The sequence below is a fragment of the Symphalangus syndactylus genome, chromosome 9, assembly GCF_028878055.3.
Source record: "Symphalangus syndactylus isolate Jambi chromosome 9, NHGRI_mSymSyn1-v2.1_pri, whole genome shotgun sequence".
NCBI lineage: Eukaryota > Metazoa > Chordata > Mammalia > Primates > Hylobatidae > Symphalangus > Symphalangus syndactylus.
The window spans coordinates 16,503,922-16,521,821 of NC_072431.2; the positions used below are offsets into that span (position 1 = coordinate 16,503,922).

At 35.3% G+C, this 17,900-nt stretch overlaps 1 protein-coding gene across 5 annotated transcripts in view; it reads right to left on the reverse strand.

The window, feature by feature from the left end:
- The window catches only part of TTC6 (tetratricopeptide repeat domain 6), a 256,504-nt gene that overhangs the window by 110,696 nt on the left and 127,908 nt on the right, over positions 1 to 17,900 (reverse strand). For all 5 annotated transcript variants that reach the window (XR_010122452.1, XM_063645902.1, XM_063645901.1 and 2 more), the window contains 2 exons: positions 11,325 to 11,429; positions 105 to 194 (listed from right to left, as the gene is read on the reverse strand). Coding sequence is in view for 4 of the 5 variants with exons in the window: in XM_063645902.1 (XP_063501972.1) it covers positions 105 to 194; positions 11,325 to 11,429 (195 nt within the window). In the remaining variant the exon portion in view is untranslated. The remainder of the gene's footprint in view (positions 1 to 104; positions 195 to 11,324; positions 11,430 to 17,900) is intronic.

The following is a 17,900-nucleotide window of genomic DNA, read 5'->3' on the forward strand; positions in this document are numbered from 1 at the left end:
CATGCCCAGCCCCAAGAAATAATTTCTGAGATTACCATAATTAATATCTGGACTGTAGGCAGATATAGTAAACAATCCTAATTAAGAACAAAAATTGTACATACCCAAAAATTTGTTCTGCTATGTTGATGTAAAGTAATGACGCTGCTTTTATATGAAAATTTATCAGTTAAAAGTCTGCTTGCTTGAACACTCTGTGATAAAAAGATAACAATTTTAAATTATGTTTTGGAATATTTTTTAAAATCCTATGATGACTGTTACTTCATAGTACAACATTATTAACATAAGAACCAAAGAGAAAATATATGAAAGTAGTATAATTCTAGAAAACACTTACCAGAGATGCATCAAAGTCCAGCTATAGCATTAGTATTTGGCCAAAACTTGCAATTTGGCTTCAGTGTTGGCATTTAGCAAAATGGTTACTTCCATATTATTTCTGACATCTTTAATCTTAGGAGTGACCAACGATCCTATGATCTCATAGGTTAACATTGAATTTATGTAGCATATTAATATCAGGGTTATGAACAAGACATATTATCTAGTTTTCTTGTCAAGACATGAATATTCATTTTTAAATACAAGCAATCATCCTAAATGTACTGGAATGAAATTTGCCCTAAGTGCTTTATACTTTGAATTCTACCAGTTAAGTATGTAGATATATTTATTGTTATAAGAGTAAACGGCCATGATGATTAAGGTTATTATTAAATGTGCTACTTCTCTATCTTGTAATCAGTGGTTTGGATATGCAGAAACCTAGAAGACCTAAATTTGACAGCCGGGTAGATTAATGATTAATTAAATCATACTACTACTTTGCTTTTTTAAATTGTTAGGTCTCGAACACTAACATTACAAATTTTAAAAATATTTATTGAATAAAAAGTCAGATTTTAAAAATATTATGTAATTATTACTGACGATGGAGAAGGCTATGAGTAACTTAAGAATCACCAAGCATTGAGTTTTTGCTAAAAATCCTCTCAAGCTATATTTTCAGAAAGTAGTGATAGCACAATGTATGGTAAGATAATTACCGGACATAATAGAAAGATACTTGGTCACTTTCATCATTATTCTTTAAAAACAAACTACATGGTATACCAGGGATATTCAAACCATTTTGTTATATGCTTACACAAGATACTGAAATATGATGGAATAGCAGATATTACATATTTAAAAGAATGCTTTTAACGACAATAAAGACAAAAACCTTAGTACCATGCTTCACAGATATCAAAACTGTGGAACTTATTAACAATCAATGGTTGCTTATTTTAAAAAAACATATATGCTGGAGCCTTGGAAACTGTCAAAATAATGCCCAAACTAAGGTGTCTTGAGAGGGCACTTACAGTGTTGCTTATATGATATCCAATGGAAAAAAAAATCATCCTACTCTACCCCAAGGATATTGTTGAAATTGGTATGCATGCAACAGAAGCTGGGATGCAAACAGAAATGGAAACAGTTTCCTTAAAAGTCAATAATGACTTCTGCTTCTGATTATGTAACATTAGGAACTTTGCTGAGGACAGCTGAGAGCTACATATAATTTGAAAAACAATGGTCAAAACATCAGAGGGCTAACAAGATGAAAAGATGAGCCAAAATCTGAGAAAAGACAAGGTACCAGAAAAGGAAAGCCTACTATTCAAAGATGCTTTGTTCTCAGAATGTTTGCCAAAACAACTACAACTCTGAGTTGCAGATTTGGCAATTTCTTGGGGCAAGGGTGACAAAAATCAAAGCCCAGAATCTACCTGAGATGTGGAGCCTGATAATACAGCCCAATTATATATAAACTGGAATACCACAGGGGTACACCCTCAGATTAAAAGTGGGTGGAAGGAATCAACTTTTATGTAGACTTTTAGTCTGGGCTCTATCACGAGGGTAGTCAGAGAAACTCAAGCCTCAACTTTAGATTAAAGCTGTCTCTGAATGGTAAAGACCTCAGGTTCTAACAAAAATGTCCTTTGGAGGAAGAAAACGCCATGATGCCATTCTAAGTCTCAAATGTTTCCTTAAAATCATGTTTTAAATACAATGATAAGCAAACATTTAAAGACAGACAGTTACACAAAGAAACAAAACACCATAACATAACAGATTTACAGAAAAATAGAAATACTAAGAAGAATCATATAAAAAACAAGTTTAACAGTATATTATACACAACTAAAGAGAGAATTCGTGGACCTCACCTATGATATAGGTTAGAAAAAATTGTCCAGAGTCCAATACCAAGCACAAGAGAAAAAAGGTAACTAATACATGTGATTAAAGTCCCAGAAAATGAAATAGAGAATGGATAGAGATTACTAAAAATTTTCCATAGCTAATGAAAGATGTCAACTACAAACTCAAAGGATTTCAATATGTGATAAATAAAAAGAAATATACACCTAGATAAATCATAGTGAAACTATAGGAAATGCAAATGAAAAACTTAAAACCAGCCAGGTTTAGGAGAAGCAGAAAATGTTATTCACTTCAAAGTCTTTACATTTAAGACTTACTTCTCAACAGCAATAATGAATGCCAGAAAATAATGGAACATCATTACTGTGTTAAAACATCTGCCAATATATTATACTCAGATAAAATATTCCCTCAAGAATGAAATAATATGAAGACATTTTGAAACTAAGAAAAACCAGAGTTTTCACCAACTGCAGACCTTCTACCCCTCCTCTTAAAAGAAATTCTATAGGATACAATTTAGGCAGAGGGTAAAATGATTCCAGATATAAGTGTCTGACATGTGAGGAAAAAAAGAAAAGCAAATTAAAAAGAGATAAATATATGGGTAAAATTTAAGGTATATTACATAAAATGAAAATTTAGTTTGGACTTTAAAAGCTAAGGATCTATCAAAGTAAAAGCGCAAGTCAAGAAGGGGTAAATGGAATCAAAGGATTCTGAAGTCACTGTATTTTCCTGGAGGAGTATAAAGGTATTAATGTATATTAGATATCGATAAGTTAAAGATGCATATTCTAGGGAAACTGCCACAGGAATAAGAAAAACATACTGTTGAACCTTGAATAACACGGGTTTGAACTTCATGGGTTCAGAAAATCTACTTATTTACAGATTTTCTTCCACCTCTGCCACCCCTGTAACAGCAAAACCCACCCCTCTTCTTCCTCTGCCTCAGCTTAATCAGTATAAAGACAACAGGCCCGGTGTGGTGGCTCAAGCCTGTAATCCCAGCACTTTGGGAGGCCGAGGCGGGTGGATCACGAGGTCAGGAGATTAAGCCCGTCCTGGCTAACACGGTGAAACCCCGTCTCTACTAAAAATACAAAAAATTAGCCGGGCATGGTGGCGGGCGCCTGTAGTCCCAGCTACTCGGGAGGCTGAGGCAGGAGAATGGCGTGAACCCGGGAGGCGGAGCTTGCAGTGAGCCGAGATTGCGCCACTGCACTCCAGCCTGGGTGACAGAGCAAGACTCCATCTCAAAAAAATAAATAAATAAAAGACAACAAAGTGAAGATCTTTATGATTGTCTACTTCCACTTAGTTAATAGTAAATATATTTTCTCTTCCTTATAATCTTCTTAATACCATTTTCTTTTTTCTAGCTTACTTCATTGTAAGAATACAGTACATAAGGCTGGGCGCGGTGGCTCATGCCTGTAATCCCAGCACGTTGGGAGGCCAAGGCAGGCAGATCACGAGGTCAGGAGATGGACACCACCCTGGCTAACATGGTGAAACCCCATCTGTACTAAAAAGTACGAAAAATTAGCCGGGCGTGGTGGCGGGGGGCTGTAGTCCCAGCTACTCGGGAGACTGAGGCAGGAGAATGGCGTGAACCCGGGAGGCGGAGCTTGCAGTGAGCCGAGATTGCGCCACTGCACTCCAGCCTGGGTGACAGAGCAAGACTCCGTCTCAAAAAAAAAAAAAGAATACAGTACATAATACATCTAACATATAAAATATGTGTTAATTGACTGTTTATCAGTAATGCTTCCAGTCAACAATAAGCTATTGTAGTTAAATTTTTGGAAAGTTGAAAGCTACACATGAATTTTCAACTGTGCAGGGATTGGCACCCCCAACCCTCACATTATTCAAGGATCAATTATATATAACTTCTACAACAGAAATGATAAAGCACAATACACCCAAATAGCTGGCAAAAAATTAAGCATACAATGGGTAAGAAAATAAAAATAACAATAAAAAGTAGATGTAAATTTTAAATACGTCCAATTAAAAAACAAAAAAAATCCATATGTATTTGTTTTCATCTAATCACATGTTGTTTATAAAAGACACATCTAAAATATAAGAATACAGAAAGGTTATGTGTAAGGGAACAAATATTTAATAAAGGAAAATTATCAGTGCATTAATAATAAAGATAGACTCTAAGGTAAAAGTGTTTACTAAAATAAAGTAGCTCAGTTCATTACTGAAAGTTTTGACTCATAAACAATGTTTAACAATCCTTCATTTGTATGCATCTAATAACATGGCCCCAAAATATATAAAGTAAAAATTGACAATATTACAGGAAACTATAGACAAATCTACACCACAGTGGCAGATTTAAACACCCAGCTGAGGTTGAACAAAATGTCATTCTGCCTTCTTGTTCCAGCTCTCGTATTGTAAAGAAGTTTCCCTTTCATGGCCTATTTAGTGTCGTGTTTTTCAGATTTTTGTGCTTTTGGTTTGTGATTTTGCTCTTTAAAATGGTCCCCAGTATAGTGCTGAAGTGTTGGCTAGCGTTCCTAAGTGCAAGAAGGCTGCAATGTGCGTTACAGAGAAAACAAATGTGTTACATAAGCTTCTTTCAGGCATGAGTTATAGTGCTGTCAGCTATGACTTCAGTAGTAATGAATCAACAATATATATTAAGTAAGATGTCTTTAAATAGAAAACCCCATAAAGCAAGGTTATGTATTGATCAGCTGATGAAAACCAGAGCCTTACAGAATCCTCGCCTTCTACTTCCCCTAAGAGCAACAGTCCAATATCAACTAATTCAGTGCTTGAGGTGACTTTATGGAATGTAACTACCACAAATGACAAGAATCCACTGTACGTTTATTGTATCTGTACTTCATAGTAAAATGCAAGCTCCATGAAATTAATGACCTTAAAATTCCTAAAACTGAAAGTATAATAATAATAATTTTAAAAATTACCACACTAAAAAAAAAAAAATTTCATTTCTGCAGCTCCAGCCTCTAGAAGAGTGGCTCACACATAGAGGTGACCGGCATGTATTTATCTGATGAATGAATGAAAAAATGACATGTAAAAAGACTTGTCTTCATTTTAAACAAGACCAAGAAGTTCCAAGTGGGATGAATGAGAACTACAGTGTCCGAATACTTATTATCAACAAGACTGGATGCTGCCTGGCAAGTAATTCGAAAAATAGAATTTTATGCCACATCAGATTGGAATGCAAGAGGCAGAGGAAAATAAATATACATCCACAAATACAAGTATTCCAAAATTTACCACACAAACCTTTCCAGAAAGAATTAGTCAAAAATATAATAAGGAAAACAAAAATTATTAGAAGAAAGGAAATGATGTAAGACAGAAGAAATTGTGGAAAGAAAATAAGTCAGAAAAACATAGCTAAATCTATGTAATTATTGATGCACAGAGTGAACATTAAAATTATCAGGAGCAAAAATATTTAATGGTCTCCAATGTGGCAGATGGCAGATGGGAGTAAAGTGAAATGTTTTAAAGTCTTGATCCTTCATGGAAAGCATATAGATTCTGATTGACTCTTGATGTGCTTAAATACATGCCAGATATTTTTAAATAACCATGAAAATGTAAAATCATGAATATATTATATCCAGACTACTGAATTTTATTTTATTTTATTTTATTTTTATTTTTATTTTTTTTTTTTTTTGAGACAGAGTCTCGCTGTCGCCCAGGCTGGAGTGCAGTGGCGCGATCTCGGCTCACTGCAGGCTCCGCCCCCCGGGGTTCACGCCATTCTCCTGCCTCAGCCTCCCGAGTAGCTGGGACTACAGGCGCCCGCCATTTCGCCCTGCTAAATTTTTTTGTATTTTTAGTAGAGACGGGGTTTCACTGTGTTAGCCAGGATGGTCTCGATCTCCTGACCTCGTGATCCGCCCGCCTCGGCCTCCCAAAGTGCTGGGATTACAGGCGTGAGCCATCGCGCCCGGCCCTGAATTTTATTTTTTAAAAAGGAACAACTGAAAAATATAAGTTTAAGAAAAGGAATAACAGGTGAAAATAAAGACAGCATCAAACAAAAAATAAGTTAAATTTGCTTTTTAAAAACATAAGCACATAGATCTGTGCATCTAAATATCATTTCCCATTCATCACAACCAGGAGTCTTTGAAGAAAGAGTCAATGCCAGTTCTGGTGAAACGAAAATGTCAGGTGAGCTTGAGCTATCTTTTTGTTCCAGAAAATGCTGTTGGATCCTTTTTCTCCTGGTCACTGGGAGTGGACAACCACCAGTACTGATTTTCTTTCGGACTACTTTTCTAATGGGTTACTCCATGGTCACCAGTTCTCACTAATTCTTCCTATTCCTGCTACAATTTCACTTCTTTTAAAACAATTTTGCCTACCCTCAATTCCCTACATTCACACTTTCCTATAAACATAGATAGAAAAATATATGCCCATACTTTGTAAACAAACATAGTTTAAAACACATTGCACTCATATTGCAGACTCCCTACTGTGTCAGCTCAAGTAGAAGTAGACGCCAACAGTACAGGATAAAATGAGAAGGTGCAGGAGTAGGCAGAGGGAGCCTTCAGAACATTATGCAGATTTGACGTCTCTGAAAGGGGATGATAGAGGAAGGATTAGGTAGAAAGAGCTTCAGACCACGGAGCAGTTCTACGAAAGATTCAACCAGGCAGATGAAAAGTCCCTGAGCCAAAATTGCCCATGAAAGCAATCACAATTAAGCAGGAATGCATCTGCTCTAGCAACCACCTTGTGCACAGTCCCTGGCTGGGAGCAGCCCCAAGGAAGCATGGCCTTGGAGGAAATGCCATGTTAGGTCTACAGGACAGCAGCTGGAGGCCGCCAGTCAAGTACGCCCCCTCAGCAGATTTTCTTGAAGCAGATGTGAGCATCATATTTTCACAGATGCCACATTGACTTATGCAAATTAATACTCACCAATCTTTTGCATGAAGGCAATCTTTTAATATACTTTATATCATTAACTTTCTCTTTCTAGCTCATGACATATTTTTCAAAAACAATATGTAAGTATTTTCTTAAGTAAATGAAAAGGTTAGACTGCATTATTAAAAAATGCAAATATATATGATAATCTTCTAAGACTTGAAATATACATACACTTTGACTAGCAATTCCAAACAGAAAAATACACATATGTGTGCAAAGATATATATTCAAGTATTTTAAGTCAAAAAAATCAAGATGTAGAATAATATAAATTACAAATCCACATATGTAAAAGTATTAATTTGCACACACCTGCATGACATAAATGACAATGAAAATGTCTGAATGGATATACAAAATGCATTTAACAACGGCCAACTTCAGGGAGAAGAGAACTGGAGAAGGACAGCATTAAGGAGGGGGACTGCTCTTTATGTCATATTCATCTTTATTGTTTGAATTTTTACTACAAGTAAGCGTTCATATACCACTAGTGTGATTTCTGAAGTAATTGTAATAGCCCTTGCCACTCTGAAAACAGCACAGACAGTAGGGAGTTAACAAAAGAGAACAGAAATTTAAAAAAAACAGAAACCACAAAATAAAATAATAATAGTAGGACCAAAACACCATATGTTATTTATAGGGCTCATCTAAAACAAAACAAAACAAAAACAATAAAAAGTATTAACCTAAAAATATTTCTGAACACAGAGAGAACACAGGGCTAGACATACTAGAGTAGAATTCAAGCACTGAATAGGCCAAACTGGATCATTTCAAATCAATAAGAGACAAAACTCATAATAAAGACAAAACATCTTCTAATCGCAGAAAGTAAAACTGTTAGTAACACGTGGAAATTTTTTTTTTTTTGTATTTTTGGTAATGATAGGGTTTCATCATGTTGGCCAGGTTGGTCTCTAACTCCTGGCCTCGAGCGATCCACCCAACTCAGCCTCCCAAAGTGCTGGGATTACAGGCGTGAGCCACCATGCCCGGCTAACACATGGAAAAATTGACACATAACTTCACTGAAAATTTGTATTTAATTAAAGTCTTTATGAGATCAAATGAAATAAATATGCCACATAAAATGTAACAATATTACAGTATAATAGTTGTCTATTATTATTTGAGCACCTACTACTTATCGAGCAATGCACCATATAGTCTCATTAAATCCTCAAAAGACCCACTTTGCAAACAAAAAAAACTGAGACTTCATGAGGTTAAAATAATAGTACGAGGTTACCCAGAAAGTAAGTAGAATTCAGATTCAAGACTATCTGATACCTAAGGTGTGCTCTGCTTAGTCTGGCCACAATATCAAAGTCATAACAAATAATACCACTGAATTAACTGAGAGATATTGGGATATCTAGCACAACCCAAAGCAAATATCCATAAATTCCAAGAAACTGGTATTTTGAAGAATATATTTTCTTACACTAATAAGGATTAAGAATAAAATTTAAACAAAATAATTCCAACAAGTTTTTTAAAAATGTTTAAACACTATGGTGTATCAAAAAGAAAAGGAAAATTGCAATAGAAATTACTTTGAAAATAAATAAAGACACTGCAAATGAAAAGATTTGAAATAAGGTCAAGTACACAGAAGAAAACTCATAAATTACATATATTATTTTTAAAAAAGAAGAAACATGAAGAAATTAATTAAGTTTTCTGCAAAAGAAATCAGAGTCTGGGCGTGGTGGCTCAACGCCTGTAATCCCAGAACTTTGGGAGGCCAAGGTGGGCGGCTCACAAGGTCAGGAGATCGAGACTATCCTAGCTAAAACAGTGAAACCCCATCTCTACTAAAAATACAAAAAATTAGCCAGGCATGGTGGTGCACGCCTGTAGTCCTGGCTACTCGGGAGGCTGAGGCAGGGGAATTGCTTGAACTTGAGAGGCAGAGGTTGCAGTGAGCCAAGATTGCACCACTGCACTCCAGCCTGGTGATAGAGTAAGACTCTGCCTCAAAAAAAAAAAAAAAAAAAAAAAAATTAGAAAAATGCCAACATAGAATGTCAACATTCTATGGAAAGCAGAAAGCCAATAATCAAAAATATGTCAAAGATGGTGGGTTAAACTCATGTGTTTTTCTGGTTGACTGGTCATGATATCTAATAGCCAGGGAACTACATATTATACATCTTTCTAAAAAAATAAAATAAAAGGGATGGTGTTATACTGGTATGAGTATAGCAGTCTGACAAATATAGGGAAAGCATTTAATTTAAAAACAAATGAAAAAAGAAAAAAACTACTTTCTAAAAATTCTACTCTAAGAAAAAAATATCAGAAACACCATCAGAAAGGAAAAAGAAAACGATGCAATATTAGAAATGAACATTAAAACTGACAAAATATATGCAACTCTATGTATATAACTTATAAATCTCAATTAAATACATAGCTTACTGTAGGATATGTTGCCAATTGACAAGAAAAATAGTAAATATGAATAAGCTAAGAATTAGAAAAGAAAAATTTTTAATTATTAAACAATTACTTTACCAAATGGCTGAGTCCAAACAGTGAGTTCTTCCAACTTGTCAAGATTATTCCTAAGCCATATCAATTTCAGAATATTAAAAATGATGAAATGCTATCCAGTTAACCTTATAAAGCAAGAATAGCTCTGATAGCAAAGTCCGACAAAGGAAAAAAAAATACGCTACACAGATATTTCACCCATGAGTATATATTTAAAATTAAAAATAAAATATGGCCTAACAGAATTCAACATAATATTTAACAATAATACACTATGAACAAGTAATCCAAGAAACGCAAAGATATTTCAATATTAACTTCTAAACATGTAGTATCAACAGGTTAAATATGAACAAGACTCCATCATGCCTTGGTTGCAAGAAAGCTAGGAGATAAACTGATGACCCCATTTCAAGCAACAGCATACATGAACTGAATTTCTTCATATTAATCTTACCTCTGGCTTTATTATGCTATTACTCATGTTCTGTTTTCCCCACAATTTCTTTAACTTTTTTGTTTTATCTTTTTCTGATATATGTGTTTTCATAAGCTGCCTACAATGCTGTGCAAATAAAATAATTCTGAATGCCACTAAAAATTTATGTACAATGATGCTCATCACTGAAATATTGTAAAAGAAAAAAAGGAAAAAGCAGAAAAGAGGAGGAGGAAGAAGGAGAAGAATTTTTACAAACCAAAGGAAATGAACCAAAAAGTGGGCAGCAATTCTCTGTGGGAGAAGAATAATAGGTTATTTTGTTTTATTTCTCCTCATTTTTCTAATTTTTAAAATGATCAGTATAACATAAATTGAGAGTGATCATTCTTCTTTAAGGGAAGGAAAAAGATTACCACATTTGGGTATTATTAAATGTTTTTAGCATTAATTTAAAATGTGATTTTAAAAACAAATGAAAATACCATGAAGATCTCTAAACAACTCAAGTAGCTTTATATCTTGAACTCTCAAATAAAACATTCTTTCAAAAATAAAACAGAATATTCTTCTTAACTAGCTAAAGTCACATGGATAAGTATAACATTTTTAAAATATACATACATAATATATAAAATTATGGCCAGGTGTGGTGGCTCATCCCTGTAATCCCAGCACTTGGGGAGGCCAAGCGGGGTGGATCACCTGAGGTCAGGAGTTCGAGACCAGCCGCACCAACATGGAGAAACCCCATCTCCACTAAAAATACAGAATTAGCCAGGTGTGGTGGCACATGCCTGTAATCCTAGCTACTTGGGAGGCTGAGGCAGGAGAATTGCTTGAACCTGGGGGGCGAAGGTTGTGGTGAGCCAAGATCGCACCATTGCACTCCAGCCTGGGCAACAAGAGCAAAACTCCATCTCAAAAAAAATTATATATATATATATATATATAAACATATAAAACTATAAATTTATAAGTATGCAGGTATATATTTCTATACACACATATAATTATTATTTACATATATAAATAACTTCTGTAGTGACACCCAGTTAATCCTAATTATGGCAATAACTGTCTGGTAATTTACATAAATGTCCAGTAAAATTTAACGTCATAGCCAATTATACAATTTAATTATTAAATAATAGCAACAACAATAATAAAGAAAACCCATTCGGTATGTTACCTCATATTTTGGATATAGAGTCTCCTTCATGACAGATTCTGGAACAGAGAATTTAGGTGCAGCTGTATTCCAAAACAACTTCGTGAATTCTGGATAAGCACACATCTTTGAAAATAACATAAAAGGTTACTAGAAATGGTAAGAAATGGCCCTGAGAGTAAAAACTCAATCTCCTGTCAAAATTATTTTTAGTTGCTGAGAATTTTTGGTTCCACAGCTTCTGAAAATATGGAAAAGAATTTTTTTACAGCCATCAGGCTAGCAAAAATGTGAAAGTCTTTATTACCAACTGATGCTAAGGACTTGGGGAAATTTGTAGAACACACTGGAGGCCAGTTGGCCATATCTAGTAGAGCAGAAAGTGTACATACCACATCTTCCTGGAATTTAACTTCCAGCTATATAGCCTAGGCAAATTCTTTCACACATGGATGGGGAGATGAGTATGGGATATTCACAGAGCATATGAAATAAAAAAATTAAACCCAATCTAAATGTCCATTAATAGAGTAACATAAATAAAATGTGGTATACTCATAAACACTATAAAACACACTAAAACACAAAAATTATGATCTAGAGATGGATCTTAGAAGCAGGTATTGAGAAGAAAATAAGCAAGTTTTAGAAAGAATCATATAAAATATGTCATTTATATAAATGTATCCAGAAAACACAAAAAATGTATTATTTATTGGTTAGGCTCACGAATACATCTAGCAAAGTATAAACTCATGGACTGGAAAAACTACTATAATTGTACCAGTAACTGCTGGGTAGGGAGGAAGAGAAATGGAATTAAGAAGTACAAAAGGCCTTAATTTAATAATTTTAAAATTTTTATTTTAAAAAATATGAAACAAGTATGACAAAATGTTAACATTTCCAAAATCTTACTAACATATTCTCAGGTGTTTGCTAGTTTGGTTTCTGTATTTCTTTTCCAAATAAAAATTAATCAGGTCTAGGGGATTTTTTTAGGGATGTGAAACTATTCTGTATGATCTGGAATTGTGGCTACATGACATTATACATTTTTAAAAACCCATTGAACTTTGAAGCACAAGGGGTGAATTTTAATGTAATGCAAATTTATGCCTACAGCCATATCACCCTAAATATGCATGATCTCTCCTTTAATATGAATTTTTTTAAATCATTTAGGAGGTCAGGAGGAATCCCAGGATGGAATCCAGAATGTAATAAAACAGTCTAACTGTATTACAAACATATGAAACAATCTCACCCAAGGGGGTGGGGGGAAAAGTTGTTGACCTCAGTTACTTTGGAAATGTGTACATAAAACTAAAGGCAAAAGGAACTATGCACATAGCGCTATACATTAGGTAATAAAGTTGTATCCCACATGATTATGAATTAACAATTCTAATACTTCTATGCACGTGCACTGGAACTGAAAAATTTAATAAATTGAGGGAGAATTATGGAAGCCTGGTTTGTCACTGCTGGCGTAGAAAAAAAGGAAGGAAACTAGAATGACCCGTGAGGTAATGGATTAGAGTTGGATGCATCAGTAAGAACTCATATTTAGCTTACTATAGATACAGATGTTTACATATAGGAATATGTACAGATACATGTATTTATTTATACAAGTTTGTGTACACACATATATTTCCTTGCTTTGACAGCTGACAAGACCTAGAAGCAACAATGCCCAGTAGAAACAAGCACACCTACTGCCTGGATCTTAGTTTTTAATTATATTCCCCAATAAAGAGATCCAGGGCTCCTTGTTGAAATGGCTGATTCTAGGACTGGGGCAGGAAATATACAAGATGAACCTAGAATATCTAATACTGCCAAAAATTAAGAGAGTGTTCTAAAAAAATCCCACAATGATAGGGTGTCAAAAGAGACATAGAAGGCATCTGAAAGAGTTCCCAATGGCCAAAGATCAAATAATTTTATCAAAACTAATAATAATAATGTAGTACTGGATTACAGCTCAAAGTATAACGTAAATATTCACAAATCATACTGATATAAATAAATGACTGAGTAAATGAATGAGAAGAATAGACACACTTCCTATATAGAAGAGTTCTAATAAATTTTTGTAGACACTCTACCCTCAAAGAGGTGGAGCATAACCCCCCACTTCTTAGGTGTGGCTGTGTATGGTGACTTTCTTCTGAATAATAGGGGAAGGGGAAAAAAAGACAGACTTTAAATGAAGAAACCTGGTAAACACTACCTAGCCAGGTGATCGAGGTTAACGTCAACATTAATAAATCATGTCGATAGTACATAACCCTGATACCTGATGAAAATGGCACTTTTTAACTCAGTGGTCTTCCTCCAAAAATCACATAATTGAATCAAATCAGAGAAACATCATGGCTGGGTGTGGTGGCTCACACCTGTCTCAGAACTTTGGGAGGCCAAGGCTGGAGGACCACTTGAGGCCAGGAGTTCAAGACCAGCTTGAGCAACATAGTAAGACCCTACAAAAAAATTTAAAAATTAGCCAGGTGTAGTGGCATATGCCTGTAGTCCTAGCTACTCAGGAGGCTGAAGTGGGAGGATCACTTGAGCCCTGGAGGTCAAGGCTGCAGTCAGCCATGATCACGCCACTGCACTCCAGCCTGGGCAACAGAGCAAGACCCTGTCTCGAAGGAAAGGAGGGGAGCGGAGGGGAGGGGAGGGGACGGGAGGGGAGGGGAGGGGAGGGGAGGGGCGGGGAGGGGATCGTGCAAATCCCAAATGGGAGACATTCTACAAAACACCTGACCAGAACTCCTCAAAATTGTCAAAGCCATCAAAAACAAGGAAAGTCTGAGAAACTATCACAGCCAAGAGGAGCCTAAGGCAGACTTGACAACTGAATGTAAATATGGTATCCTGGATGAGATCCTGACATAGAAAGAGGACATTACATAAAAACTAAGGAAATCTGAATGAAATGTGGATCTTAGTTAACAATAATGTATCAACAATGGTTCATTAATTTTAACAAATGCACCATACTACTATAATATGTCATATAAATTTCCCAGGGTGGCCATAACAAATTACCACTGGATGGCTTAAAACAACAAACATTTATTCTCTCACAGTTCAGGATTCAAGGTGAAGGGAGGGCCATGCTCCCTCTGAAGACTTTAGGGAGGAATTCCTCCTTGCTCTTCCCAGCTTCAGTGGTTGCTGGCAATCCTTGGCATTCTTTTGCCTGCAGCAGCATCACTCCAATTTCTGTCTCCACCAGCACATGGCCTTCTTCTCTGAGTGTCTCTCTGTGTGTTCACATGGCATTCTCCTTTTATAAGGATACCAGTCATATCAGATTCAAGGCCCACCCTATGGATGATCTCATCTCAAGATCCTTAACTACATCTGCAAAGATCCTATTTCTAAATAAGGTCACACTCACAGGTACCATGGGTTAGGACTTGGACATATCTTTTGGAGACAACTATTCAACCCACTATTACTATGTTAATAATAGGAGAAACACAGTGTGGTATATATGGAAAACTGCCATACTGTTTTTGTAGGTTTTCTGTAAGTCTAAAACTATTTTTTAAAAATAAAACTATTATAAATAAAATAATAAGCCGGGCACAGTGGCTCACGCCTGTAATCCTAGCACTTTGGGAGGCCCAGGCAAGGTGGATCACTTGACATCAGGAGTTTGAGACCAGCCTGGCCAATATGGTGAAACTCCATCTCTACTAAAAATATAAAAATTAGCTGGGCATGGTGGCACACGCCTGTAGTCCCAGCTACTTGGGAGGTTGAGGCAGGAGAATTGCTTGAACTTGGGAGGCGGAGGTTGCAGTCAGCTCAGATCACACCATTGCACTCCAGCCTGGGCATTGCAGTGAGGCTCCAACTCAAAAAAACAAAAAATAAAAAAGTAAAAAGAAAAAAATTTTTAATAGTTACATGCAAAAAATAATAATCAGGTATTCATGATAAGATCTTGAAGAAAATGTGGTAAGATTTTAAAATAGCTTTATGAAGCCACAATATTATTGATAATTATGTTTTGCCACAATATTATTGATAATTGTTTTAATATTTTTATTTACTTTTAATAATATTTAATTGGACTATGCCTTTTCCCCCAAAATGATCTGTCTTTCACTAGGAAAATGAGCTCAATTTTAAAGCATCAACTGCAAAAAAACATAACTCTAGCTTTAAAAATGAACGCTTACCAATGACATCTGGAGTGTGGATGATACACAAACTTTCCAGAGTAATATATGAAAACCCAAACCCAGTAAATAAAGATTCACTATTGTAAGCTGTCACTGCATCTGGAGTGCTTTTATTTCTAGTCAGAGATAAAATCCTCAACTATTCCATATACTTCATCATATATTTCCTGTCTCCCAGAAGAGTACAGTATTTTGAGAAAGGCAGATTTTACAGTTGCCAGGTAATTTTTCCAGCATAAGACTTCAAAATTAAGTTTTTGGTTTCACTTGTCCTGTTATGCTGGACATAGTGCATCACTTTATGCTGTACAGACCTAGAGCCAGGAAGTCCTTACTAAAAGATGAATAAACTCTTCTAAAATCAGCTGGCAGATCTTCTAAGGATCACCTACAAATTAAGAGGATTTCAGGTATTCAAATGCTATGTCACATACAGTACAGTACTTTTTCCCACAGAGTATACTTCCAGCAGCTGAAGCCACCAGAATAAAACTACTGCCCTAGAAGTAAGATACAAGTCTCCAAGTGGGAAGGGCAGGAAAGCTGTCACTAAACAACAGTAACTTGCTCTCAAGGGAAAGTACAGATGCACCTTCAGGAGAGAATTTACTAAATTCTACTAGTAAATAAGACTAACCATGGTAAATTGGTTCCCCCAGCAATGCTCAGAACTTTCTAAGAAGAGTCCTAGGAAAATATTAGAAGCAACAGGGGTAGTGGCTGCCAGAACTTGAAAGGACAATGGCTGTTGCATAGCAAACTGAATGACTAACTCTGAAGCATCCTGGGTTAATTTGTGTTTAACAGTGCCTGCATACCTCCTAAGGCCATGATGCATATTACAAGCTGATGCAATAACTCTTGTTCCTACTGATGACCCAAGGTCAGAGTATTCTGTTCACTAAGGGAAAGAGACATGCAAATTAGTTTCAGGGTCAAGTTAAATTTCATTTAAATGAAACCTAAGGCAGAATATCAGTTTTCAAAATGTAGTCTGAGACCCTGGGGATGATTATTTGCCTTTTTCACTATGTTAACATTTGCACTGATGGGGAAAAATATATATATACACACATATGTATATATGTGTATATATATGTGTGTGTGTATACATATATAGATAGATATGGTGAAACTCACAGTGCCAAAGCATGAACCAAGACAGCAGCACCTTAAAAATGCCCACCAGAAAGAAGGGAAAATTTTAATTTTATTAAATCTCCACACATCTTAATATTTAATGTGATTAAATGAGAAATACAAACAAAATACATCTGTGGCCATGGTGAAGTATGATGGTGGTTTGGAGGAAATGCATATGTGCTGTTGTTTGAGTCGTGAACTGAACTAGCCTCCATTTTCATTTAAGAAAACGAACATCAAACCATGTTTATTGAGACTTGGGTATATGGCAAGATTTTTCTTGAAAAGGAATGAAGCACACTTGTCACTTCAAATAGAACACCCGAGTGTATTTGTGACAATGAAAAAAATTGAGCTTTCGAACAGAAATTAGAATTTTGGAAAACATGTGTCCCTTACCATGAGTTTGCAAGGTTCCCAATGCTAAAGAACTTTTCTGACAATTTTAAAAATAAGCTATTTTGATATTGTGTATTATATTGAAATGTGTCAACATTTGAAGAGTTAAATAACTGAACAATATTTTCCAAATAACCAATGTGTGACGTTATTTGAAATAATGCATGAGTAAAAGGTCCATTCAAAGTACAAGATAAAACAATAGATTTTAATATAATAAAGTATGGAAGTCATCAATACAGTTTCAGATTTCAATTGCAACAAGCTTTTTTATTGTACAAATCATCATGTAACAATTATCTTTTTAACTGAGGCCACATTTTTTTCTTATTTTTCTTTTTTTTTCTGTTCCACTGACCACAATTTCTTTATTAGGCTTTTTATTTTTAGATTGTAGATTCACATGCAGTTTTAAGAAATAATACAAAGATATCCCATCTTCCCTTTGTCCAGTTTAGCCCAAAGACAACATCGTGCAAAACCATAGTACCATATCATAAACAACATGTTGACATGAAACAGTCAAGCTACAAAACATTTCCATCATCACGAGGGATCCACCTTGTCCTTTAAAGTCATACTAATCCTAACCCGCATCCTGAAAACCTGGAAATCACTATTCTATTCTTTATTTGTATAATTTTGTCATTTCAAGGAAGTTATATAATGAAATTACACAGTATGTAATCTTTTAGAATTGGATTTTTCAGCCCAATTCTCTTAAGATTCATTGTTATCGCATGTATCAATAGTTAATTCCTTTTTATTGGTGATTAGTATTCCATCTATGGATGTGCCACAGTTTTCTTAACCCACTGAAGGATATCCAGAGTGTTTCCTGTTTGAG